Here is a 26,147-nt window from a genome sequence, read left to right as displayed (position 1 = left end):
TCATTCTCCCTGTTCATCACCCGCCAAAAAGTACTAACTGTTTCCACTATGAAGAAATGGAAGACCCACAGCTTGGGTCTCAAAATCCCAGTATATAGAGACAGAAGGAGGCAGACTCCTGGCAGCAATACGAGGATTTGGGTTCAGCTTTAATCAGCAGTGACTGGATGGAGTGTGATTACTTCATCCCTTATCATTTTAGGGCTGCATCAACAGAAGCACAGGTCCAGAATGCAAACCTAGTAGGTCTGCTTGACTTTGACCCATCAACATTTTACAATTGAAGAAGTTGGGTGAATTAGATGAATGACTCACAAATAGTGTTTGAGCCAAGATTCCGAACCCCTCTTTCCAGTATCAGGTAATGCTCATAATATTCTGACCCCATGGTAGAGTCCTTGAGCAGTTGCATGTTCAAAAGAACAGAGTAACGGATAGTAATGGGTTAAGAACTTGAGTTCTCTTGTTGTATTTTGAGGATACCATGAAGGAGGCCCATATTCCATACGAATAACTTGTGAAATTCCCTTGTACTCTTTTATATCTACTGCCTTGTGCTTTACGGCTTCAGTCTTCTTTTTTCAGCGCTGTGCCATCAAAATAGCCTCCTCCCTAAGCCTAGTCTGTGCCATGGTCTTCTTTCCTCTCCTTTTCACTCCAGTTTTACAGCTGCAAAGACAGGAACATTTTGGAGAGCTGGGGAGGAAAGAAGTCCCACACAGGACTGTATTTAGTGGAAAGACAGAAGGGCAGTCTGGGGACAATCATACATTTCAGGGCCATTACAACCATGCCCCAGCCATCTCCCTAAAGATTCCACTGCCCCTTGCTCTGCTCCAGTACTTCTGTTATCCACCTTGCTGTAGCCAGATCTATAATGACCTTGTAGGCTCAGCATATATCAAGCACCTTCAGTATACTAAGCCATGGGACTCAATCTGACCTATGGGGGGGAATTTTTTTTTTTTTTAATAAAGTGGGAACACCCAGGCTGCTGCAGGATTGAGATAGCATGTGTCACAGTTCTTTGATAACAGCTGAGTACTAAATAATAATAAGGCAATGTTGATAACAATTAAAATTCTTCCAGGTCACCAGCCCTGGAGAAGAAATGGCGACTTGACAAAAACTTGCAATCCTTGCTTATAACTTTCTTACACTCTCACAAATGATCTTTCATTTGATATCCTCCAGGTAAAGAAACTCCTTCCAAGGATCCAACCATATCGAGTGAGTTTATATCCTCATCTGAAAGTAAGGAAAAATGTTTCCTGCCACAGAACATGACTCCAGGTATCTAAATGCCAAAGCAAAAACTATTAAATACATTTTCCATGTAGAATATTGAAATAATCCCCTTATCAGTCCTGTCTGCAAGCTCCCTCCCTCTGATCCTTTCTAGGTGCTTCCATTAAATGCATCTTTGTAGGCATGACCTTGTCTATGATATTCACCTGCTCATAAATCTTCCAGTGCTCTGCATTGCCTATAAGATTAAGCTAAACCATCTCAAGCTGGCACTCAGAGCTCTTCACAAGCTGGCACATATTAGGAGCTCCATACATATTTGCTATATTAAATAAAGTGTATTATTGAACAGATTTTAAGGTGCTGAAGGGCAGGGGTAATTTTTTGAATAATTAAATATTCTGCATAATACCTAAAAGAGTTGCTTGTACATAATTGGTGCTCAGAAACTTTTTGGTAAATACGTACATGAATAATTGAATAAGTACATGGAGGTCATGTTTGTATTCTGTGTACTACCTAAAATAGTACCTTATACAGAGTTGGTTAAGTAAATGAATAAGTGAATGAATAAAGGGTTGAGTAAGTCGGGGAGAAATTGGCTAGCAGAAGAGTGTCTGACTCAATCTTTCAGGAGGAGAAGATTTTGAAACCTTGTACTGGAAGCTCTGAGGATAAACCTGTAAAAGGCTCAGCTGCTGTTATCCAGTACTTGGGACCATTTTTGAGGGCAAATCACATGCCAAGAGCAAGCTAAGTCATCCCTGCATCTTCTCATCTTCACACACTTACCTCTAGGAGGTGGCACCAAACTCCCCATTTCAAAGGTGGCAAACCAGAGTCTCAGAGAGGGAGGTGACCTCTGCAGTGTCACACAGTTAATACATGATGAGAAGGGGATTCGATCCCTGGTCCTTATTTTTAACCATGTTGCCTCTTTGCCCCCTGAACTTATACTTCTATCCAGCATACAAAATAGAGATTTGTGAAAAAGATTTGCATTATGAATGTTTTAAAGCATATACAGTATATAAGCAGATAGTGTATAAATGTCATGTCTTCTCAATTTCAAATTTTGTCAAACTTCTTGGTTGACAATGAGAAAAACCTGGCCCTTTATTTCTTGCTGTTGTGTCAATCTGCTTATCTGTCTGTCACCTTGGGCCATCCCTGCAAAAAGCTGAATCACCCACCATCTGTTGTTTCATGAACACAGTGGAGTCAGCATTTTGCCTTACCAGTGCACAAAGGCCAACAAACAAAGGGTACATGTAGGTGAAGCTTAACCACCTCAGCCTGAGCTTGTCCATCCTTCAGCATTTTCTGCCATGGTACTGTTTCCAGGAAGGCCGTAGAGAAGGGGAGACTCAGCTCCAGCTGCCCACTTCTTTATGTCGAAGAGTCAAAGGCAGAATCAATGAGATATATTATTATGATTAAACCACCAGTTTTCAGAAGGATCAAAGAAATGACAAAATGCACTTCACACTAAAACTAGAGTGAGCTTGATTTATTCCCCTGTCCAGTGATGCAGAGAGGGCTCTGTAGGATTCCACAGTGGGCTCCGAGGCACTTCTCTGAGTAGCAGTTCGCTTATTTAAGTCCAGGTCTTTTTAGTTTCATAACCATGGATTCAACTGCATGGCAAGGAGATTCACACCGAAGGGGCTGCCACTCATCAGGAGCTATTCCGAGACAGATTCTAGAGGGGAGTTTGGTTAAGGCTTTGGAAGGACAGGAGAGATGGGTTTGGTGAGAAGGAATTACAGAATCAGAATCAAGGTTAATTACAGTGTACAAGATGAGGGCAGCTAGCAGTAACTGCTTGAGAACTGGGGTGGGATGGGGGTTTGTGAGAGGCAACAGCCAATACATAACCTGTTTATTGAACATTTAGTATGCACCTGGCACTGAACAAAAAGCTTTATGCACATAATCTCATTTAGTAAGCCTCTTAAAACCCCTGTGGGATAGTACTGTAAAAGCCATTCTGCTAATGAGAGAAGTCAAGCTTAGAGAGGTGCTCGGGGCACAAAGTTAACAAGGGCAGAGCCAAGTCTTAAGCCCAGGTCTGCGTGACTCCTCCTCCCCGGGCTTCACCTCCTCCTAGAGATCAGTGTGCAGTGAGGCCACTACCAGACGGAGGGTTGGACCTGGATTGCCGAAGATGGAGGGCTTGCATGAGATTAGAACACAGGCCAGGGAGGAACAGAGTGGCACAAACATCCACCTGAAGAAGCTCACACCAACGTCAGGTCAGTTGGGCATATTGTATGGGAGCTGGCCTACAGCCACAGCATTTCGAGGACTTCTAGGTTAAAGATAAGCCATTTAAAGATAGGAGTCCAGGCTGCCTGTGGACTCAGGCCAGTATGACAGGGGCCGTCTCTAATGTGCTCAGGAATTTGCAAAGACCCTGGCAAGCTAGGGCTAGAAGACAGACCTCTGTGTTTATTCAGTGGACGTCTTCTCGGTTCATTGTGTTTGATAATTATTAACAGGGTCGCTACTTGTTGTCTAAAGAAGACATGGCAAAGTGCAATTATAAGATGAGCCTCCTCAGTGTGCCTTTCCTGACAAGGCTGTCTGCCCTCCAACAGCTCCATCACTGTCTCTTTACCCTATTACATTTTTTTATTCATAGCACTTTTCTCCATCTGAAATTACTGTGTTCGTGGGGTTGGTTGCTTGCCCAGGATAACAAGCTCCATGAGAATAGGACTGTGTCTTTTTTGTTTCCTGCTGTATCCCAGCACCTAAAACAGCTTCTTTTCATAGTATTGGTTGAATAAATGTGCATTTTGAAGACATTAAAGGTAGACTTTAATATGTAAACTAATTACCCATACAAACAATGAGTGCATTATCAGAAAGAAACAGGTTAGAGAAACTGTATGTGTGTATATATAATGTGTGAAGTATATAATAATTATTACATATCATAGATTTGACATATAAATACACTTCCATAATGTGAATAAATTAGTATTGTTTGGAAACTTTCACAAACCATCCAGAGGAGGAAATGTATGTCCTAGCTGGTTCTGTGTGGTACTGTTCCTACAATGCCAGGCAGCGTAGGAATAAAGCCTGTACAAACAGAAAAAAACTGACCCGCGTGCAGCAACTCCTGAGGTTCCAGAACATTCTGGACTTCAGCATTTTTTTTTTCTTTCTGGAGGTAGAGTTTAAAGGAGGTGCTCAGAGAATCATTAAGATCACTTGTAATCTCTCATTAGTGAGGACACCAATTTAGGGGTTGGGTGTGAGAAACACTGGGGCTTATCTAAGTCTTTCTTCCCTATGAGTGCATCTCATCCTGATCTTTCTCTCTTTGTTCTCTTTAAGATCTGACGCTCTCCTTCAGTGTGAAGAGCCGCTCCAGGAGGTGTGTAAATGGTCCCTTGCAGGAAGCAGCCAGGAAGAGGCTCTGGGCGCTGGAGAATGAGGACCAGGAGGTGCGTGCACTGTTTAAGGTGAGTTTTGCAGAGCGGTGCAACTCCGAGTCTTCTGTGTGTCTGTCCACTACAGGCTCCCCAGAACCTAGGACAGCACTGGAAGCAAAGTAGGCCCTCAAGAAAATACCTGACTGACTGAATGAATGAAAATGTACACATTCTCTGCTCAGCAGAAATGGCTCAACCCTTGGAATCAGAGTCAGAAAATTTTGTTTTATATCTGCCACTATTAGTTTTATGACCTTCTGCAAGTTATTTAACCACTATAGATTAGGAATCGGTAAAACACCTACCTGATAAAGTATACTTTTTAAAAAATGTGGTAAATTTGAATTTTATTTTTTATTGTGATAGAATAAACATAACAAATTTTTCCATTTTAATTATTTTAAGTGTACAGCTCAGTGATATTAAGTGCATTCACATGGTTATGCAATGATCGCCACTATCCATTCCAGAATTTTTCATCATCCCAAACTGAATCTCTGTACCCACTACACAACTCCTGCCTGTCCCCTTCCCTCAGCCACTGGTAACCACTAAGTATAATTTTTTAAGTACCAAAATTACCAGTCAAAAATTAGTAACTATAAATATTAGAATGAGAGGAGGAAAAGGCAATAATATAAATCAATTTCTCATCTTCCATAGTAGATAGATAATACCTTCAAGAGTTAAACCAAGCAGGAAGGGTATGATTAAATTATTGACAATTTAGGAGGTACTATTAGGAGAACTAAAGTCAGAAATGGTTAAAAGTTGCTGTAAGTACACATGGGGGAAGAAGAACATTGCTTTACACAATAAACTGGTATGTTCCAATTATTTTTATAGTCTACATGAGTTTGATACAAATTAAGAAGAGAAATATACCCTATAAATCTGTCATGCAGTGAAAAAAAGATAATGTCTGGTTTGTTGGGAGGAGTAAATGAGATAGTATCTGTAGAGAGCTTGGCATCGGGCTTAGATGGTGGAATGTGCTCCAGAAATAGTAGATATATTATAAACAACAGAGTGTTTTTGTTTTTCAGTCTTCAGAATTCAAGAACTTGAAGGCATTAGCTACTAACTGGCACCATAGAGTTTCTTTTAATTTGAGTAACTTTTGTCATGGGCAGGAGCTGGGTTTGGTAGAGCGAACTGAACTGCTGAGTTTTGAGCCAGGCAGGCTTGTGGGCCAAAGCTGAGCCTGGAGTCTGTTGGATCTGAGATCCAACCAGGATGTCGCAGCCTCCGTGGCACACCATGACTGTGCCCTGGCATCCTGGAGTATAAAACAGGGATAATGCCATTTTCTATTAAATCTGAGATGCTATTTAATTATATGTACATTATTTTATGTACTTCTAAGAAAGGAAACAAATGCTTCCAATTACTTATGATGCCACGCTTTCTCCTTTTTTGTTTCAGAAATGGTTAAATGTGATAAAAGTGCATTAAGTCCTATAATTACTGTGGTTATTGTGAAAGTTAAATGAGGCATTGCTCATCAAGCTTTTGGCAAAGTGCCTAGCATGTAGTAAATTCCTTGCAAGTCAGTTTTTACCTAGGACCCCTTCCCTGATTACCAGGATCTATAGATCCTCTGAGAACCCGGGGCTCCTGGGGCCTGTTGTGGGACAACCCCAGAGTTCTGACTTTGTTGAAGCAGAGGCTTTTCCTTTGGATCCTTCTGTCCTCTTCTTCTTTCCCCAGGGTCCCCTCAGAATGGAGCTCCAGGGGTCGATCTTTCATGGCAGGACCTGGCCTGGCAGGGGAGGAACGTTCAGATCATGACTTGTTATAGTCAACTCCAGAAGCTTGGACAAGTAGCAGAGAAAGATTTTAGGGGAAAACCAAGTCCAGGCAGTGATTCAGGCCTGTTTTTTTCAGATATTAGAAAAGGGGGAGTTGGTGTTGCAGGTCTTCTTGCTCTGCTTGTTAGCCTGTAAACTGGTACAGCCTTTCTGGAGGGTAGTTTGGCTCCTGCATTTTAGGATTGAAAATGTGCATTTCCCAGTTACACTTCTTGGAAGTACTAGTGTCAGAACAATCAAGAGTAGCTACAAAGATTTAGATATGGGATGTTTATCACAGTACCATTCAGGATATTAAAAAAATTTTAAATTCAAGTGTCTAGCTGTAAGAAAACATTAGGAATTATGTTAATGCAACAATGGCATATATAATGATTAAAAATGTACATTATTTAATGACATGGGAGATGGTTCACAAAACATTGTTTAGTGACAGACAATTACAGAACAGCTTTTCAGATTACATTAATATAAAAACAGCTACATGGAAACTCACATACAGGAAAAAGATTTAAGTCAATACATGCAGTTGTCAACGTTGATGATCCCTGTGGGGAGGGATTATGGATACTTTATAATTTTGTGTGCTTTGGTTTTTCTGTTTGCCAGCTTCATAAAAATAATTATTAAACATAGATTCACAAGTTGCTGTCTGTGATTCATCCTTCACCCTCTCACACATACTTTTTTTTTTAAACACGAAAGATAACATTCTCTGTACACCGTTCTACACGCTTTTTCTTGCTGCTATTGTTTCATTTAGCCGTGTATATTTGGAGCCAGTATGATTACACAAAGAGCTTCTTTATTCTTTTTTTGTGGGTGCATAATATCATAATATTCCATTGTGTGGATAAACCTTAATTTATTTTAACCAGTTTCCTATTGAACATTTAGGTTATTTCTTTCTTTCTTTCTTTTTTTTTTTTTGGTGATGTAAAAATCAATGCCAAATGGGGAGAGTGGTCAAAAGGTACAAACTTCCAATTATAAGATAAGTCAGTCCTGAAGATGTAATGGACAGCATGGTGACTATAGTTAACAGTACTATGTTGTATATTTGAAAGTTGCCAAGAGAATAGATCTTAAAAGTTCTTATCACAAGAAAAAAAATTGTAATTATGTGATATGGTGAATATTAACTAAATTTATTGTGGTGATCATTTCACAATATGTACACATGTATCATTATGTTGTACACTCAAAATTAACACAATGTTATATGTCAGTTATATCTCAATGTAAAAAAAAGTTCATACACAACAAGCTTGTTCACAAGATACTTCTGTCACCCCAGGCTGACTCACTGTTCTCTTTACTCAGGACCTCTCAGCCAGGTTGGTGGGTATCCAGTCCCAGAAGGCCCAGTTCCTCATCACCTTCAAGACCATGGAGGAAATCTGGAAGTTCTCCACCTACCTGAACTTAGGTATGACGTGGAGCAGGCAGGTAAAGGAGCACCTGCTTCTCAATTCAGCCAATTTGTAAAGCTTGACATGAAGGAATTGGTCCAGCTCTGCTAATTAAAAGTGGTAGAGCCCTAACATGGGTGGTTAACCTTTAGAATATCACAAACTGCCTGGAATGAAATCTAAAGCAAATATTGCTCTGAACGGTCACATGCAGCACTTTTCTGTGTTCAGGGACAGACTATTAGATAATCAGTCAAAAGTGGCAAGCAGTTATTGATCGTCTACCAAATTCAAAGTAGAAGTAGATATGAAATTGATGGTTAAAAAAAAAAACCAGTCTCGAGTAAGATCAAAGTAGCTGCTCAAAATAGTAAATTTCCAGATCTACGTTCCATGTTTTTACAAGAGTCAAAGAAAGAGATGAGGGAATTGTCTGCTAAAAGGGCCGCAGGATGAAGGGCTTTCTAGAAGTTAAAGAAGGATATTGGGGCACAGGTCTGGTACCAGTGTGGTGGGAAATGTTTCACCTACCCTCTCCACAGAGAGTAACTCCTGATAGGGAAGTTACAATTGCAAAGCAAAACCAAGCAAAGCAAGAGGAGGTCACTTGAGTTGGCACATGTTTTACATCTCTCATAAAATGCTGGGCTCCGTGCAGACTTACACAGGAAGCGATTTAGTGTAGGGGTGGAGGGTCAAGATGGCTCTTGGCTGGAAGGTATAAGTTCTCCTCTTGTGGCTGTGGTGACTTTCTGCTCTCCCGACCACATGTGTCCTTCTGTGACCGTGAGAGATCCTCACTATTCAAAGTGTGCTCCGTAGATCAGCCACACCAGCATCACGTGGGGCTTGTTAGAAAAGTGGAATCCTAGGCCCCACCCTGGACCTACTGAGTTGGCGTCTGTATAAGGTCCCGTGGTGACTTGTGTGCATGTCGAAGTACAAGCAGCACAACTGTGGGAGATTCACAGTCTACATCAGTGCAACAGAGAGTCAGAACAGAGACAGTTTTTGCATCTTAAGAAAGGAGCAAAATTTTAATGCAAGTAATATACATTTATAGGTGTGACAACTATCCATAATTGTTACAGTTTTGTAGTTTGCACAGTGTTTGATCTGGTTTTAACAAGTGAGATCTTACTGGGCAAGGGATGAAGGGGAGTGTCAGAGTGATGTTGAAGTAAATCCTGACTCCTTCATGGGCTGTGGAGAAACTCCCCAGCCACTGCATCATCAGGGGTCCGAGAATTTGAACCTGAGGTGAGGAGAACTTTACAGGGGGACCAGGAACTCCCAGAGTCAACATTGTAATCTTGAAAATTCCTCCATGGATGTGTTAGAAAAAATAATTTGATTTGATAATCTCATTATACTTTTATGGAGACCCACAATATGTTGAAAACAAATTTTATTTTAAAATGACTTGTAATTCCCTGCAGATCTGAGAAGAATCAATTCATTTTAGAAATTTTCTAGTTACCCCTCTTATGCTCTTCTAATTCCACTTAAGTGGAGTCAGATTAGGGAACTTCAGGAAGGTACTTGTTCACCATAATTCCCAGCTATTGGCAGAAATCATGCTGTTGAAGAATATTCTTGGCTTGACCTCGTAGGCTATGTATCTGCGTGTCTGGAGCATCTCCTCTTTGACCACAAGTACTGGCTCAACTGCCGATTGGTGGAGGATACAGAGATCCAAGTGTCAGTAGATGATAAACACCTGGAAGCAATATACCTGGGACTCCTCATCCAGGAAGGTGAGCATGGAGTAGAAGTGTGGATGGGGTTCTTATGTGAATATTTGTTATCAGAGTCCCTGAAATAATGGGGTTACAAAGGGAGGCAAAAGTCATTCAAACATGAAAATAGTTACAAATGAACCCACCTGTTATAGTATCACTTCAAACATCTTTTTCAGTTTAACATTAATATCACATGAACAGCTGTGTTGGCCAGTCTCACTGACTATCTGATGTTAGAACTACTTGGGGATTTTTAAGAAGATGCCCAGGTCAGAGCTCCATCAGGGCCAATTAATCTCCAGAGATGGGGGCCAAGCTTTGGCATTTTTTGAAAGTTGACCAGGTAATTCTAATGTGCACCCAAGACTGAGAATCACTATTCTAAACATCTGATACAATGTAATTGTAAAATAAAATTGCAAATCTTGCAAAACCTGCAGGATTTCATGAGATTGAGGAAAGCGATACTGAGGAACTGCTTGGAGCACCCACCAGTCTGTTTACAAGGAAACATCCAATCAAGGCTGTAACCAACCAGTTAATGACCAATGACATCACAGACGTTGAAAGAACCAGTTATGCGCAGATCATTTGCAAATTATTCTTTTTCCGATTGTATTGCATGAATTATATGTGAAGGAAAAGTTTTCATACTGTGTGACTATAAAATTTAGTTGGAGAAATTATATTCACCTTAATCAACTTAGTTTATTTGTTCTGGTCCTAAGATTAAGCATGAGGTTGCAGTTATAACCGAAGTTCTGTTAAATATATTTTCATAAATTTTTGTTTCATTACTTTTTCAAGGTGAAGTTGCAGTTAAACCATATTCTTAAGAATTATTCAGAAATTTTGGTATCTGTTTTAAGTGACTTCTCTCTCAGTGGCTTTTTCTCCTGGTACGTTTTCTTGGAATCACAGGGACCGTCTGTAGCACCTCCCCCTCGACTGTGTTTACTTTATCGTGAGGAAGAAAAGTGTTTGGGCTCTGGGTGGAAATGTCCATTTTGTGACACCCCCTTTTCACTTCCTACTACTCCTTGGAAAGAGCTTTTCTCATTATCTACAGGTCACTTCTTCTGCAGAGCCATGTGCTCGGTGGCTCAGCCAGCTGAGAAGGAAGGGGAGTATTTGACACTTTGCAGGAATGAGTTAATCTCGGTGAAGATAGCTGAAGGTGACCCTGAGTGGGAAGGTGTGTCCTTGGTCACGGGTCAGCGTGGCCTGGTGCCAGTGTCAGCCGTGGAACCTCTGCCTCTCCCTTTCCACCAGTGAGTAACCATTCGCATCCTGGTAGAGGGTCGTGGAGCAGACTGAGGTCTGCACAGAACAGAGAAGGCAGACTTGCAGATTTGGACACCCATGGTGCCATGGAGGCAACAAACTCTGAGAGGCTTTTTATCTTTTGTTATTTAACAGTTAAGATTTGCATAATTCAGTGAAATGGAGACAACTCAAAATTTCAGATGGAAATACACCGCCTGGTCTCCAATGCAGCGTTTCTCAGTGTGGGAACTGGGGACAATTTGTATCAGTCATCTGGGAATTTTACTGCAAGTTCACACCCCCTGGCCCTCCTCAGACTGTCTTAGGGTTGGATCCAAAAATCTTCATTTTATATCAGCTCCCCTTAAACATAAGGGGATGTTTTTCTTACTAAAGTTTAAGAATCCTTGTTGTAAGATATTGTAAACTCAAACGTACAGAGTGACAGTAAACGTGATTCCAGGCCACAGGCCCTGTGTATGGCTCTGGCAGAGAATCTGACAGTGAGAATGGAAAGGGCTCTTTTGTTATTTAACTGACAAAATAATTGCTGAGCCAGAAAACATCCTAGGCCTGCTGATGTGCCTGATACAAAGTAAGTTCTCAGTAAATGTTTTTCCACTATTATAATAAGAGTAACCAAAATAACAATAAGACTTATCATCATCACTGTCATTGTTATTTTAATGGACTATTCTGCTCACTGTTCCAACTTTTTTTTAAATCTGTGTTTGCAAACCCCATGTTTCCATTGGCAGATGGTTCCTAAAGAATTATCCAGGAATCTGTGGCCTTTCCAGAAAGAAGGATTGGACAGGCTCCTATCAGATTGGTATGGCTGAGTGGAACACAGTATTTATTATTAGGGAGATAATATTGCTCTGCCGCCTACTTTTATCTGCCGATTTGGCGTCAGTTGATGTGAATTTCTGTCTCACCTCTGCTACTGACTGGATTTGGGGAAGCCAGTTGCCATCAGTAAATGTGGGTTTCCTTGCCTATGAAATGAGAGGTCTCAGTCAAGGTTTGTAAATATAAATGCCAAAAGGGCAAGCAGAATGCACAGATGTGTGGAGGGCCTGGATGGAAGATGTTATGAAATGGTAAGGACCGTAGGGATTTAAAGATATGCAGGTTAAAAAAAAAAAAAGCCTGGGGTGGGCCAAATGTGGCCTGCAGGCTGCCTGTTTTCAATCTCTAGTCAAAACATTTCCTAATTTTGTGAAGTTAATCTTGAATTTAGGAAGATTAAGAATGCTTGGCACATAGTGGGTGCTCAGTAAATATTTGTTGAATAAATGAAATACATACATATATATGTATGTATAAATACATGCGTACATTTTAGGTAATCTCTGTATGTACATGTATGTATGTACACAGACATATACACACATACACATGTATCTGTTTTATCTTCATCCTTAGAGCTGCCTCCCCATACCTAGCACAAGTGCAATTTTAAAGTTCTAAGCTCAAATAATACTTAAAAAAAAGAGAGACAGGGAATTATGAAATCCCGATGTTAGATCTAAACCATGATTGACCATAAACAAGATGTTTAGCAATCTGAGTCAGTATGGCCTTGTAGTCAGGAACATGGGGCTGTAAAGTGTGTTCTGGGTTCAAATTCTGGCCCCACAACTTAAAACCAGCTTGACCTCAGCCAGTTCTCATGCCCTCACTATGCCACAATTTCCTTATTATAAAATGTTACCATAAAGCCAACTTCCTGTGTTGTCATGAGAAGTAAACTAAATGACATCTGTAAATCACTTAGTATGGTTTTCTCAAGTTGTAAGTGTTTAACACATGGTAGATCCTCTTTACCCACAAAGCAGTGGGGACTTCGGATTTTGAAGATATGCTCGATAGAAACTAGACCAAAATGTCAGAAAAAATAATTCAGTAGCTTTAGGATGGGAGCTAAAGTAAATACGGAAACCGAGGCACATACAAGCCACTATCTCACTATAGCTGGATCAGTGGAGAGAAGGGTTACCAGCAGTGGAGAGACAAGTTCTGGACCAAGTTTTGTCACACATGACACTCCTTGGACAAATCACGTACACTCTCTGTGCCTCTACCTTCTAATCTGTTAAAAGGGGATCTGATAGTTGCTCCAGGGAGGATCTGAGAAAATGAACATGAATGTACTTTGTAAACTGGACAGTACAGTGCTCATAAATATATCATTACTAGATCTTAACTAGGCAGCTAATTCAAACTGGGGACTGACCATAGTCAGGAGTCTTCCAGATCCCTCTGGATTACCAGCTGTCTTCTATTCGTCAATGAAAGGAATCTAACATTTATTGAGGGTTGACTGAAGGTTTGCATTTTATCTCTTTAACACTTCCTAGTATTTACAAGAGACAGGTATTCTCATTATCCCCATTTTACAGTTGGGGAGACTGAGGGTCATAGTGCCAAAGGAGCTGGAAGGAATTGGAAAGATCCTACAATGGTCCTCACTTCATCTGTGGACTTGTGCCAACCACGGCAAGTGTTTACATGATAATGGCAAGTCAGACAAAGTAGGACAATATAGTGAGCTTTCCAGTTTTCCATAAGCTAACTTTATTCCATTTTAAGGTATATCTAGTGTTTTGAGATTATCTTTCCTACATTTGTTAAATTATCTTTTCTTTCATAAAACGATGGTAAAAGTGGATGGTAGTTCCTTTTTTGAATTTCCTAGTTTGGCCAAATGAAAAGCCAATTAACCCTGTATCATTCCTGCCAAATTTTTTGTTGTGGAGAAATTTTACTGGTCCTTAAAATTCTAAAATCTGGAAACCCCTCATTTTATATTACATTGGAAGCTAGTGGAAGGCTCAGCTGTTTCTGCCTTATTTAGTTGACCTGTGCACTGTTTCCCCACAGGTAGAGGAAAATGTAAGGCCTGGAAGGAATACGAGAGAGAAGAAAAGGATGAACTGAATTTCCGCCAAGGGGAAAGCATTGAGATCATCGGCTTTGTCATTCCTGGGCTTCAGTGGTTCATTGGGAAGTCAACCCTCTCAGGAGAAGTGGGCTTTGTTCCCACCAGGAACATAGATCCTGATTCTTATTCCCCAATGTGAGTATGACAGGCCCCCTGGGATGCCCTGGAGCAGGGCCACCTTCCCACGTGGTCCTGCCCCATTCTGAGCAGATTTGCAGATGAGCTTCAGGTGGTTCAGGTACCAGGTCCCTGGTAACATGAACCCAGAGGAGCACATTCTGACAACCAAGGCCAACCTGAGGAGCGATAGGAAGGAGAAGACGAGTGATCAGGGAAGGAGTCAGGTCAGTTTGTTTCAAAGATGGTCATTGAGGCCTTCCTCTTTGCAAGGAGAGAAGTATAGGGCCTGCTCTTAGCCTTTCCCATCCAGTCAAAGGGCCCCATCAAGGAAGTGCACACACAGCTTAGTGAATGGAGAGTCCCTCCCATGCCTATGTAGGTCTGTCTGCTGAAAGCTTAATGTGTGAAGTCAGGGTTGGCCAGGATGGTGGAGTGCATCATTTGCTCTTTCTTGCCTTGAGTCTAGAAGGGCTGGTTCTGAGGGGCAGAGCCACCACGTGACCAACCAGCAGCAAGTGGCCAGCCTGCTCCACACACCCTGTCACAGAGGGGCAGGTCTGGAGCACTGCCCAGTCTCCCTGGGTGGGCTTCCTGCACTGGGATGGGAAACGATCCAGGAAGTACGAAAGGGAACGCCGAGTTAGCTGCTAACCTTGAGACACTGTAGCCTTCCACACGGGGAATATGTGGCCCAAGGAATGTCTAAGGCTCCCAACACTCAGACTGGAACTCCTTCCTTTGTGGAAAGAGCCACTGAGGAGAGTGGACCAAGGTCAGAAGCTCCCTGTAAGGCCTGTCCTTCGAAGGGTGAGGAAACAGGTCATTCTCCCTACACAGAAATGTGGGGACTCAAGTAACTCTAAACAAGGAGGGTCACTCACTGAGCTCCTGGAGAGTGTGATGAGAGTTTGTAAGGAGGAAAAAGGTGTCAAGAGAGCTTTCCTGAAAAAGGTAACATGCGAGTTCAGTTTTGAACAGCGTTAAGATATTTCAGCAGACGTAAGTGAGGAAAGGCAGTCTGAGGCAGGAAAGTGAGGGGACTTAATGACTGATGTCTTCGGAAGCAGGTCACCAGGAGGGCACTGGTATGCCAAAGTCTCAGTGGGGCCATGAGGTGGGAGACCGGGAATGCCTGTGCTACGGACCTGTCCTTCACCTGGCAGGGAATGGGGAGCCACTGAGTGTCTCTGAGCAAGGGTGACATGATGTGACTGGAACTTCTCTCTAGACAGCAACCCTGGCTTTGGGTGAGGTGGGCATGCACGTCGAGTGTCTACATTAGTTTACCAGTTGGGTGACTTTGGATATGTTAATATTTGTCCATATGATTGTTACTAGTTGAAATGAGCTAATACATGTAAAGCACTTGGATTGGTGCCTAGCACAGCATGTGTGTGTGCGTCTGGGTGTGTGTGTGATCACCATACATTAACTCTTATTATTGCTGTTACTGTTATGAGTGGTAATCTCTGAGAAGCAGTTTTAATAGAATATTGGGGACAGGTGTCAGAATTCATCAATTATATTAGAGTTCTGCACCTCATACTGTGTTTCAAAAGACAATAACCGAGTACTACTGAATTAATCTGATCATCACATTTTAGCTGGCTCAGTAGTAGAAGATACACTCACTCTGAAGAACATCATCCCCTGTATCGCAGTGGTGACATGAGACTTTCTCCTTACTTGCACAGTGGTCACCTGTGGGACCCCGTGCACCAGGGATTGCACACTCAGTAGGGAAGGGAAAAGTGAGCAGGAGACAGGGAGAGATGGGAGAAGGAGAGGAGAGGAGGACTGGCTCATTGCACACCCTCAAAGCACCCTCTAGAATATAGACATCCTGGAAATACAGCAATCAGAGGAAAACCGGACAAACAAGCTGCCACAAGCAGCAGCCAGAGTGTGGAAGTCCTGGGAATCATTCCTGTGTGCTGTGCTGGTGATTGGGCCACTGGGTGTCACTCTTAGTCTGTGTTCATTTGCTGTTAGATTTCTGAAGATGGTGCAGCATTTGCTGAAGTCTGCATCTTCTTCCCACAGCTCCTGTCCCTGTGTTAGTATGTTACTCCCTGAAGTGTTTGTATGTATGTATGTATGTATGCATTCATTCATTCAACCAAATTGGCAGTGTGTTGAGAATGAAATTTCTCAGAAGCTGTTTTCTGAGTCAGATTTAGGCTGTGCCTCTGTCACATGGGAAAAGGGATCCTGCTTATCCACTGAAGCACATTTTTGTGGGTTTCCTTTTTGATAGCCCAGATTTCAACATCAGCTACCAAAGTTTCACAGCACCAGCATCTGTAAAGCCCAGGGGTTTTTTTGTTTTTTGTTTTTTTTAATATGGAATACCCTTTCTTAAACCTGCGGCAGGCCTTCTGTTTATATAGACAGTGTTTGCATTTGGCCAAAGTGACTGGTGAATCTCACCCTTTTGGGGGTGACAGAATGCGATACCCATCCTTTTTTCTTTTTTTTTTTTTTGATGTGTTTGTGTTTGTGTGTGTGGGTATGTGTTTTAAGTGAAAAAGTCTTTAGATAATTGGAGATGCCTTTTACCCCTTTATATTTTCATCCTCTGATTCCTTTACTAGAAGCCAACACTATTTGAAGTTGATATGTATCTTTTCAGTCCTTATCCTGATACATTTAAAAAATACACATTTGTTCATAAATGAAAACACTATGGCTTTGTGTCTTAAAATTTTATTTAAATTTTTTTCTGCGCCTGGAATTTTTCTCAGTTGAAGTGTAAATTTAGGATTTATTCATGTACAAGATACAGTTCATTTTAATAAAGTGTTACTTAAAGGAAATTTATATACTTAAATTCCTAAATTTTAAAATAAGCAGGATTGAGCAATTAATACACTCAAAACCAGATAAAAGAACGTAGGAGAAAAACCAGTATTTCATAGTATTAGACATTAAAAATATTTCTTAGTTATCCCCTCTTTTATTCTTCCTATTCATCTATGTCTTCTTCATAATTCCATTTCTTGTGGCATCTGTTTTTGTTGATGAGAAGTTTACTGTGAGTTTCATAGCCATTTATTTGCAGGTAGGCAGACTTATCTCACTTTTTTTTTTAAGGTTTTCTCTTTGTTATTGGTCTTTTACAGTTGCACCATGGTATATCTAGCTCTGATATATTCTATTATTTATTTATAGCAAGTTGTCCAGTTCCTTCTCCATCATGTATACCACTGAGATACGTAGATATTTCAGTGGAGATCTGTGAGTTACAAACGTTCTCTGTTTATAGTCTTTGTCTTAAAGATAATTAAAATATTTTCTTTTTTTGCATTGAAGTACAGTTGATTTAAAATGTTTCAGGTATACAACAACATGATTCAGATACATATATGTATACATATATATACTTTTTCAAATTCTTATATAGGTCATTACAAGATGTTGAATATAGTTCCCTGTGCTATACAATAGAACCTTGTTTTTTTATCTGTTTCATGTATAGTAGTATGTATCTGTTAATCCAAAACTCCTAATTTATCCCTCCTCCACTTTCCCCTTTGGTAACCATTCATTTGTTTTCTATGTCTGAGAGTCTCTTTCTGTTTTATAAGTAAGTTCAGTTGTATCATTTTTTAAGATTCCACATATAAGTGATATATGGTATTTGTCTTTCTCTGTCTGACTTCACTTAGTGTGATAATCTCTAGGTCCATCCATATTGCTGCAAATGGCATTATTTCATTCTTTTTTTATGAATGATAATGTACTCTTGAGTGATAATTTAGTTAGGTATAGAGTAACATCTTCAAGGTGTGGAGGGGAAAATAACTATTAACACAAAATTTAAAATCCATTTTGCCAGAGTTTTCTGAATTTTATTAGTCTCCTCATAGAGCCAATTTTTCTTTTGTTGACCATATTTACTATTTCTTTTCTATTTTGTTAATTTCATACTTACCTTTATAATTTTCTTTTACTTAATTTTTATTTCATTAATTGATGTTCTTTTATCCTTTCTATTTTTTCTTTGGTAAGGGGAGGTAATTAGGTTTATTTATTTATTTATTCTTGGAGAAGGTACTGGGGACTGAACCCAGGACCTCATACATGCTGACCGTGCACCCTACCACTTGAGCTATACCCTCCTCCTTTTATCCTTTATATTTAACTCTTTCATCCCATAAGTTGAACAGTTAAGTAATAGGTAACTGAACCCAGAAAGAAGGATTAGGAGAAACAGAAAACCTGAAAAGACCTATAACCTTAGAGAAATGGAAATCATATTAAAATTGTATTATTTCTATTTATTTTGCTTAGGACTTGGTATGCTTCTTCAGTTTGAAGACTCATGTCTTTCTTCACTTCTGGAAAATTCTCAGTCATTCTTCCTTTGAATATTGCCTCTCTCTCATTCTCTTTAGTCTCTCTTCTGGAATTCCTGTTAGAAGGTATGTTGGACTTGTTCTATCCTCAATCTTGCTTAATCAGTTCCTTTATATTTTTCGTCTTTTTGCCGTGCTAGGCCACATTCTGGGTAATTTCCTCAGAATGGTCTTCAGTTTCACTAACGCTGCTGGGGCTAAACCTGCTGTTTATCTAACTCATGTCATCTCAAATGTCCTTGTCTGTATTTTCATTTCTAAAATTTGTATTTTCCTCTTTTACACATCTGCTTGTTTCTGCTCACAAAATCCCATATTTTCATTGTCACTTTTATTCATTGTTTTTATTTCATCATTTTAACCATGCTTATAAATTAAATCTTCAGATGATTGTTATTTCTAGTGTTTGTAGTATTAATTTGCCCGCTTGTGCATCTGTTGGCTCTTTTTGTCAGTAGTTCATTTTCTTGCATGGTTTGCGTTTTTGGTGACATGAGTGAATTTTCAATAAAAGGTGGTCTCCGCATGAAGCTTGGACTGAAGAAAGTATCCCAACAGAGTAGTTTTGGCAGTTGCTTTCCCTGGACACTTAGGAACTCAGTGGTCCAGGCCTGGCTGTCTGACTGTGGTACCTGCACCATGCAGTGTAAATTCAGATTCCCATACCTTCTAATGGTGTAAACGTTAAGCGTTAAATTTTTTTCCAGGGACTCAGACAGATGGAAAACATTTCTTGGCAAATTATGAGAAGTTTCCAATCCCTTCTCTACCGAAGTTGCAACCCTTCCAGACATTAGGCTATAGGGAGCTCAAAGCTATGTAGGGAGCTCCGTTCAGCTTTCCTGCTTCACATAGCTCCAGAATCGTATCTCCTGTCCCTGGGTGGCATTACCAGGTCAGCTACAGCTCTGAGGACCAATGTCCCAGCTGAGCACCCTCAACGTCTCTGTACCGTCTGTTCTCACTTGCCAGCTTGGCTTTGGTTTCTCCTTTTGTTTCTGGCTCCTAGAAATTTCCATTTCTTTCTTTCAAGTTAAAGTTATGTAATAAAATATTTATCTTGGTCACATCTTACCCACGATTTGTCTGTGTATATGGGGGAAAGTAGCCCCATGTGGAGCACTTCAACCTGCCATATTTCTAGAAGCCCAACCACACTCCTAACCCCATCTCTATGTCGGAAAGCCCTAGTGTAATTTGCCAAGTGTTTTGGACTCTGTCTAAATATCTGGGACTCAGGATGTTAGCAAATCAGCTGTGGGTCAGTGAACACAGAGGCAGAAGACCTCAGCTTCAGTCTCAATTTCACCACTTTCTAGCTGTGTAATTCTGAGCGTGCCACTGAATCTTTCTGAATCTTTATCTGCCAATATGGATACAAATACCTATAGCACAGTGTTGTTATGAGGAGTAAATGAAGTAGTAAATGAAGAAATGCTTTGTAGAATTTAAGAGTTCTCTCGAAATTTGGAATCATATTCTTTTTATCTCAAATGAGTTCAGATGAAGAATTCCATAATGTGCTCTTTTGAGAATGGAAGCTTTTATGGTGCTGGGGAGAACCTGGAGGTCAGGCCAGAGAAGTGGGGGCTCAGTAAATGTGGTGTCAAGAGCTACAATGTCAAGACACAGCTTTAGCGCCAGTTCTGCCCCTAGTTAGTGGTGTGACCTTGAGAAGTTCGCACTAGTGGCTAGTTTTCTCATCGCTGACTTTCAGACTGTCTATCTGAGCTGTGAGGACAATGGCTAAATGGCAGAACATGACATCCCATCCCAGCCCCTCCCTCAACCCTGCTTGAACTAGAGAAGCTCCCCTTATATTCTGCTCTGCCAGTCCCTGACCACCAACTTCATTTTTCTGTGCCTCGGTTTCTCCCTCTGTTTTAAAAAGGGGGATAAGAATAGTGCCTGCATCATAGGGCAACTGCAGAGATTAAATGAGTTAATAGTGTCTGATTCATAATAAGCCTCCCCTCAGAGTATGAGCTGTTATTTTTGTTTTAAAACTGGCTTTTGAGGTTAAAAAATACTTAGAACTGAAAGAGATCTTAAATGCTGATCAGATAGAGACCAGAGCGGATACTTTCTTTCCAAGGCACTTCTAGTTTTCCTATTTGGTTCTGTGACAGATCTCTAGTAAGCAAATTACTTTTAACAATTGGTTTATACAATACAGTGTGTATAAAGATCTCTACAATATGCGAGGAGGGTATAGCTCAGTGGTAGAGTGCTTGCTAAGCATGCATGTGGTCCTGGGTTCAACCCCCAGTACCTCCATTAGGAACAAATAAATACCTAATTACCTCCCCCCAATCAAACCTCCTCCTCCCAAAAAGATCTCTGTTATTTATGATCATTTCTTCCAGTCCCCTGGCCCTCCTTGTACCCCTGCCCGTGCCCTAGCCTTCTGTCCCTCTCCTAATGCTACATAACACTGTTGTTCTGTGTCATGGAATCCAGCGTCAACACCTGATGTGAAAGGTTCCTTCTGGCCATAGTCACGTTTTCTCCATTGTTCCTTTAGATTTTATCACCTATCCTGAACATTTTCTTGAAATAACCCGACAAACATCTTTTAACGGTCCTTTTCCAATCCTTATATTTAGGGCAGCCTATTTCTATTTCTCCCTTTAAAAATGGGCGCCCTGTGGTCTCAAAGAATGGGTAGGGGTGTGGGAAGGGGCTTTGCTTTTCTTGGGAGAATGTGGAGTTTTAGCAGGGTGGGTGTTTTAGGTGTTTAGCAGCGGCACAGCTCGGTTCTGCAGGGATGAGGCGCTGCCAGCGCTTGGCCCTTGGCAGTGTAAATAAATCTATTATGCAGCAGTGAGATGAGGAGATGACTTCAGCCCTGGGCACCTGAGTTAATGGCTTCTTTGTGTCCCTTCCTGCATCCCAGGGTGGAGGGAGAAGGGGCTGTGTCTGGAACCTTGCACTGATCTGTGTCCATGTCTTTTTGCCTCAATCCAGGAGCAAGAACTCTGCCTTTTTCAGTGAGGAGGAAAGATGCTCTCTGGGGGTCCTGGGAAGTGACAGGAAAGCTGAGTGTGCCGACTTCCTTCACACACTTGCTCAGACTGACATAACGTCCATCTACCGGCTGAGTGAGTGTTTGCTCCTCAAACCCCTTGAAAGCCCAAGTTCCTCAAGATGAGGGGAGTGTTCCTAACAGGAGTGGAATATCTCTGAAGTCCAATCCCATATGAATGTGGAGCTGTGCCCACTATCAGTTGATGACCTGGGTCATACTTGATTAGCAGTATTTTCACTTCAGATTTCAGACGATTCTGGGATTGTGTGGGGCTGGCGGCCTAGGATGTGTGAGATGTGATGAAATCAACTCAGTTATAGTGTGGGAGGTTGGCCATGTTGAGTCTCCCATTCTAATCATGGTAAGAAAGCTTCCTGAATTGTGGCTGAAGGTCTTCCTTTAGGGCTGAAGTAGGTCTAGCTCTACTAGCTCTAATGATAAAGGTGGGGCCATAGACCATTGCAGCTGGAAACACACTAAGGGATGATTTCTCCTCTCATTTTACAGATTAGGAGACTGAGGCCCAAGTGAATTAGTGCCTGAGCCAGGATAAGAACTGCCCTACCCTATTTTCTAGTCAAGACAATCCCTGCTTCACCACACTGCCCCAGACAAACAAAATGACATTGGACTGTTTGGTGTGTTAGCCTGGGGGAGTGAGGGTCCTCAGTGCCTCGCACAGTTTTCAGCAGTGTCTGAATGACTGACTGAACTAATGACACTCCTTTCCCTTACTTTGGGAGGGGCCTGCCGCTCTGTGTCCAGAAGTGCATTCACCCACTGACAGTGGTTTGAGGAAGAATTCTTATTTCTCCCATTCTTCAGTGGTGGTAGTAATGTGTCCACTCCTGTGTGGCCAGATTAGATGGGAACATTTCTTGGGTAGAGCCAGAGATTCTGCAGAAGGAACTCAGCTCCCAGGAGCAGAGGTGGAAGTTGGAGTCTTTCTCCATTCATAGAAACGCTTGTGAGGAGCACCGCTCCCAGGGATCAGCACCAGCCCTGGCAGCACTTTTTTGCCACAAGCAGATAACACTGTCCCACCAGACTGAGCCAGGAAGCTGAAGTGATGACCACAGCCTGGTAGGCTAGAGCCCAGGTCTGAAAAATCAAAGACTACTTGGGGTTTGCCTTGAAGGCAGGGGCGGTTGCAGACTTGGATCCAACAGTTTGCCAACTGTTGATCTGATGGTTAGAAGAGATCCAGGAGCAGGTCTCAGGCACTGCTCTTATCTACAGACCAGGAGTGCAGGGCTATGCCTTATGGCTGCACAGGCCGTTCCTGGCACCAAGGCAACCAGCAGTATTGTTAAATCCCAGCTCCCCCAAGGCCTGTGCCCTGGGGAAGAGTGCTTGTCTGTAATTTTTCCTCCCAGAGGAAGCATTTTTTTGGTAACTCATGTGCCATTTGTGCTCTCAGTGGTCCTGGCCTGGAGAAATGGCTGCAGTAAGACTGGCATGTGTCCCTCATTGTTGGCAAGGGAAAGGTGCATGAACTGCTATCCAGAGCCCAGCTCTCCAGTTCTCCTGTGTTTGGCTGTAGGACCTTTGGGGGTTGCAGATCTCAAGTATCTGCACTTACACTCACAAAAGAAGCCTCCGCCCAGAGAAGAGCAGGTGGAGGCTTTACTTGGGGAAAACCCTGCTACGCTCAAAGTTCACTGGAGAGCTCAGAGTAGGGGCACAGGTATCTGGCTGTGGCTTCTTTGCCAGGAAGAGGTAGAATCTTCTCTCTAGCAGCTAGTGTCCTATGGAGCATGAATCTGGCCTTCACCTCCACAAGCTCCACTGTGGCTGCGTTAGCCAAGGGGGTCAGCTTTGCTGCCAGACCCAAGATCTTCTTGGTTCTCACCTCATCTTATTTCATTTTTGTGATATTAGGTGGTGGCACCACAAGGCACTTTGGTCTCCGTGACTCCTCTTTCCTTCCTGACAGTGCCTTTTCAGTCTCCTTCCCTGGCTGCCATCTGCCAGTAAATGCTGAAGTTTCTCCAGCTCATTCACAAATCCCCCCTCCCCAGACCTCCCCATCCTGCTTTGCTTTTCCCTCCAAATGCTTCTCCTGGGACTTTGACCCACTCCTTATGACCTACTGTTGGTCACAAATCTATATTTGCAAGATTCAACTCTTCTTGGCCATGGATCTACTTCATTCTCTGCTAGAACTCCTGCCAGTACCGCAAACTCAAAATGTATAAACTACTTGACTCCCTCCTTCCACCTCATCCCACCAAGGTACTTCAAGGAACAGAACTTAGGAACCACAGATGCTTCTTTACTTTCTTTTCTTCATTATTCACATTTGGTTACCTGCCCAGTCAAATTTACAAAGCACTTTGTACACAAGAAATCAGTGTCTGTTGAGTGGATGGATGATGAAAGAATGGAGGAAGGAAGAAGGAGAGCTGTACACATGAAATGAGAGGCAGTGCCACGTGCCGCAAAGTGCACTGCCCTTGAGTTCTGTTCACAGCTGTCGTAAACTCACTGAGAGATTCGGACCTTCAGGTTCCATCATCTCCCCATACCCACACCTCTTGGCATAAAGCTCATGTTTCCAGGTTTTCTTCTCTGACTCTGTTCTCATTTCTACTACAGTTCCCAGCTGTAAAGTGAGTGGGTTAAACGAGACAATCTTCAGGTAACTGCAGCCCTGATGATGAAGGGGGAGAAATCCAGTTTTTTAGGGATAGCAGGTGGTCTGAAACTTAAACACAGAGTCTCCTAAGGGGCCAGTGGGCGGGATACACCTGCAGGCATAGGCATGCTGGCCCATTCTGACCTAACACAGGTCTGTCCTCCATCTCTATCCAGGTGGGTTTGAATCCATCCAGAATCTTCCAAACGATCTGAGTGGTGAGTAGAGATCATGCTAAACCTGACCTCCAGTCCTGCTGGACAGCATCCTGTCCTCTTGCCAAGACCTGGCCACTGCAGTTGCAGGTACTTAGGGTTGCTCAACTCTGCCTGTCCCTTTCAGCATCCCAGCCCGAAGTCTTCAAGGACACTCAGCCTGGCGGAGCCTGGGAGGAGCATCAGGCAGTAGGCTCCAGACAGTCCAGCAGCTCCGAGGACTCCAGCTTGGAGGAGGAGCTCCTTTCAGCTGCCTCAGACACCTACCACCTGCCAGAGCCTGATGACCTCGATGACCCAGAACTGCTCATGGACCTGAACACCTGTCAGGAGGAGGAGGAGGCTGAGAACTTCGCCCCCATATTGGCCTTTCTGGATCACAAGGGTTATGCTGACCATTTTAAGAGCCTCTATGATTTTTCCTTCTCTTTCCTCACATCTTCCTTTTACAGCTACTCTGAAGAGGATGAGCTCGTGGCCTACCTGGAGGCCTCGAGGAAGTGGGCCAAGCGGAGCCACATGACCTGGGCCCACGCCCGGCTCTGCTTCCTCCTGGGCCGTCTGAGTGTCAGGAAGGTCAAACTCTCTCAGGCCAGGGTGTACTTTGAGGAGGCCATCCACATTCTCAACGGGGCATTTGAGGACCTATCCTTGGCAGCTGCTCTGTACATCAATTTGGCGGCCATCTATTTGAGGCAGAGGCTGAGGCATAAAGGCTCGGCCCTGCTGGAAAAGGCAGGTGTCCTGTTGGCCTGCCTGCCTGATCGTGAGTCTAGTGCCAAGAGTGAGCTGGACGTGGTGGCCTATGTGCTGAGACAGGGCATCGTGTCGGGCAGTTGCCCCCTGGAGGCCAGGGCTTGCTTCCTGGCCACCCGATTGCTCCTAAGCCTTGGCCGGCATGATGAGGTCCTGCCCTTCGCCGAGCGCCTGCAGCTCCTCTCCGGACACGCCCCTGCCTCGGATGCTGCAGCCACCATCTTGAGCTTTCTCTATGACAAGAAATACCTGCCACACCTTGCAGTGGCCTCTGTCCGGCAACGTGGTACTCAGAGCACCCAAGGGATGGCCCTTCCAATTTGGCACGTCCACCTGGTCCTCCAGAATGCCTCCAAGCTCCTTGGCATCCCCTCCCCAAGCTGGGGTGAGGTTTCTGCCCTGGCCTGCCCGGCACTCAGGCAGGCGCTAGCTGCCTGTGAGGAACAGGCAGACTGGAGCACCCAGAGGGCCCTGTGTCTCATCCTGTCCAAAGTGTACCTCCAACACAGGTCTCCTGATGGTGCCATCCACTACCTGAGCCAAGCCTTGATGCTGAGCCAGCTGCTGAGTGAGCAGGAAGCTTTTGAGTCTTCTCTCTGCCTGGCATGGGCCTATCTCTTAGCCAGCCAGGCAAAGAAGGCTTTGGACGTCCTCGAGCCACTCTTATACTCCCTGAAGGAAAAAGAGAGTGTTACCCAAAAGGGAGTGGTCCATAACCTCCTGGGACTTGCACTTCAAGGTGAAGGCCGGGTGAATAAGGCAGCCAAGAGCTACCTCCGGGCCTTGAACAGAGCCCAGGAGGCGGGGGATGTGCGTAACCAAGCAGTGACTTTGGCCAATCTTGGCCACCTGACCCTTAAGTCCTGGACTCAGCAGCCGGCCAGGGACTATCTTCTGCAGGCTGTGCAACTGTATTCTAAACTCCAGGCCAGCATGGAGACAGATATGGAGTTAGTACAGGTGCTTCTCTGGTTGGCCCAAGTCCAGGTGTATGGACGCCACCTGACCAGTGGCCGCTTTTGTTATGAAATGGCATTGCTGTTTGGCTTAAGGCATCGACACCTAAAGAGTGAGTATGTCCTGTGCTGCTGAGACACTTTAAAGCTGAGTGTTAGAGCACGTTTTGCCTTTGTCTACCTCCAGTCATCTCATCCATGTCC

At 42.9% G+C, this 26,147-nt stretch overlaps 1 protein-coding gene across 1 annotated transcript in view; it reads left to right on the top strand.

Moving 5' to 3' along the window:
- Nucleotides 1-26,147, top strand: part of SH3TC2 (SH3 domain and tetratricopeptide repeats 2) — a 57,000-nt gene that overhangs the window by 9,695 nt on the left and 21,158 nt on the right. The window contains exons 2-11 of the mRNA XM_064484427.1: nucleotides 1,195-1,293; nucleotides 4,597-4,724; nucleotides 7,829-7,934; nucleotides 9,531-9,674; nucleotides 10,729-10,930; nucleotides 11,684-11,757; nucleotides 13,812-14,007; nucleotides 21,318-21,451; nucleotides 24,193-24,234; nucleotides 24,359-26,056. Coding sequence (XP_064340497.1) covers nucleotides 1,195-1,293; nucleotides 4,597-4,724; nucleotides 7,829-7,934; nucleotides 9,531-9,674; nucleotides 10,729-10,930; nucleotides 11,684-11,757; nucleotides 13,812-14,007; nucleotides 21,318-21,451; nucleotides 24,193-24,234; nucleotides 24,359-26,056 — 2,823 coding nt within the window. The remainder of the gene's footprint in view (nucleotides 1-1,194; nucleotides 1,294-4,596; nucleotides 4,725-7,828; nucleotides 7,935-9,530; nucleotides 9,675-10,728; nucleotides 10,931-11,683; nucleotides 11,758-13,811; nucleotides 14,008-21,317; nucleotides 21,452-24,192; nucleotides 24,235-24,358; nucleotides 26,057-26,147) is intronic.

Source organism: Camelus dromedarius, chromosome 3, assembly GCF_036321535.1.
Source record: "Camelus dromedarius isolate mCamDro1 chromosome 3, mCamDro1.pat, whole genome shotgun sequence".
Taxonomy (NCBI): domain Eukaryota; kingdom Metazoa; phylum Chordata; class Mammalia; order Artiodactyla; family Camelidae; genus Camelus; species Camelus dromedarius.
This window is presented reverse-complemented; position numbering and strand designations above follow the sequence as displayed.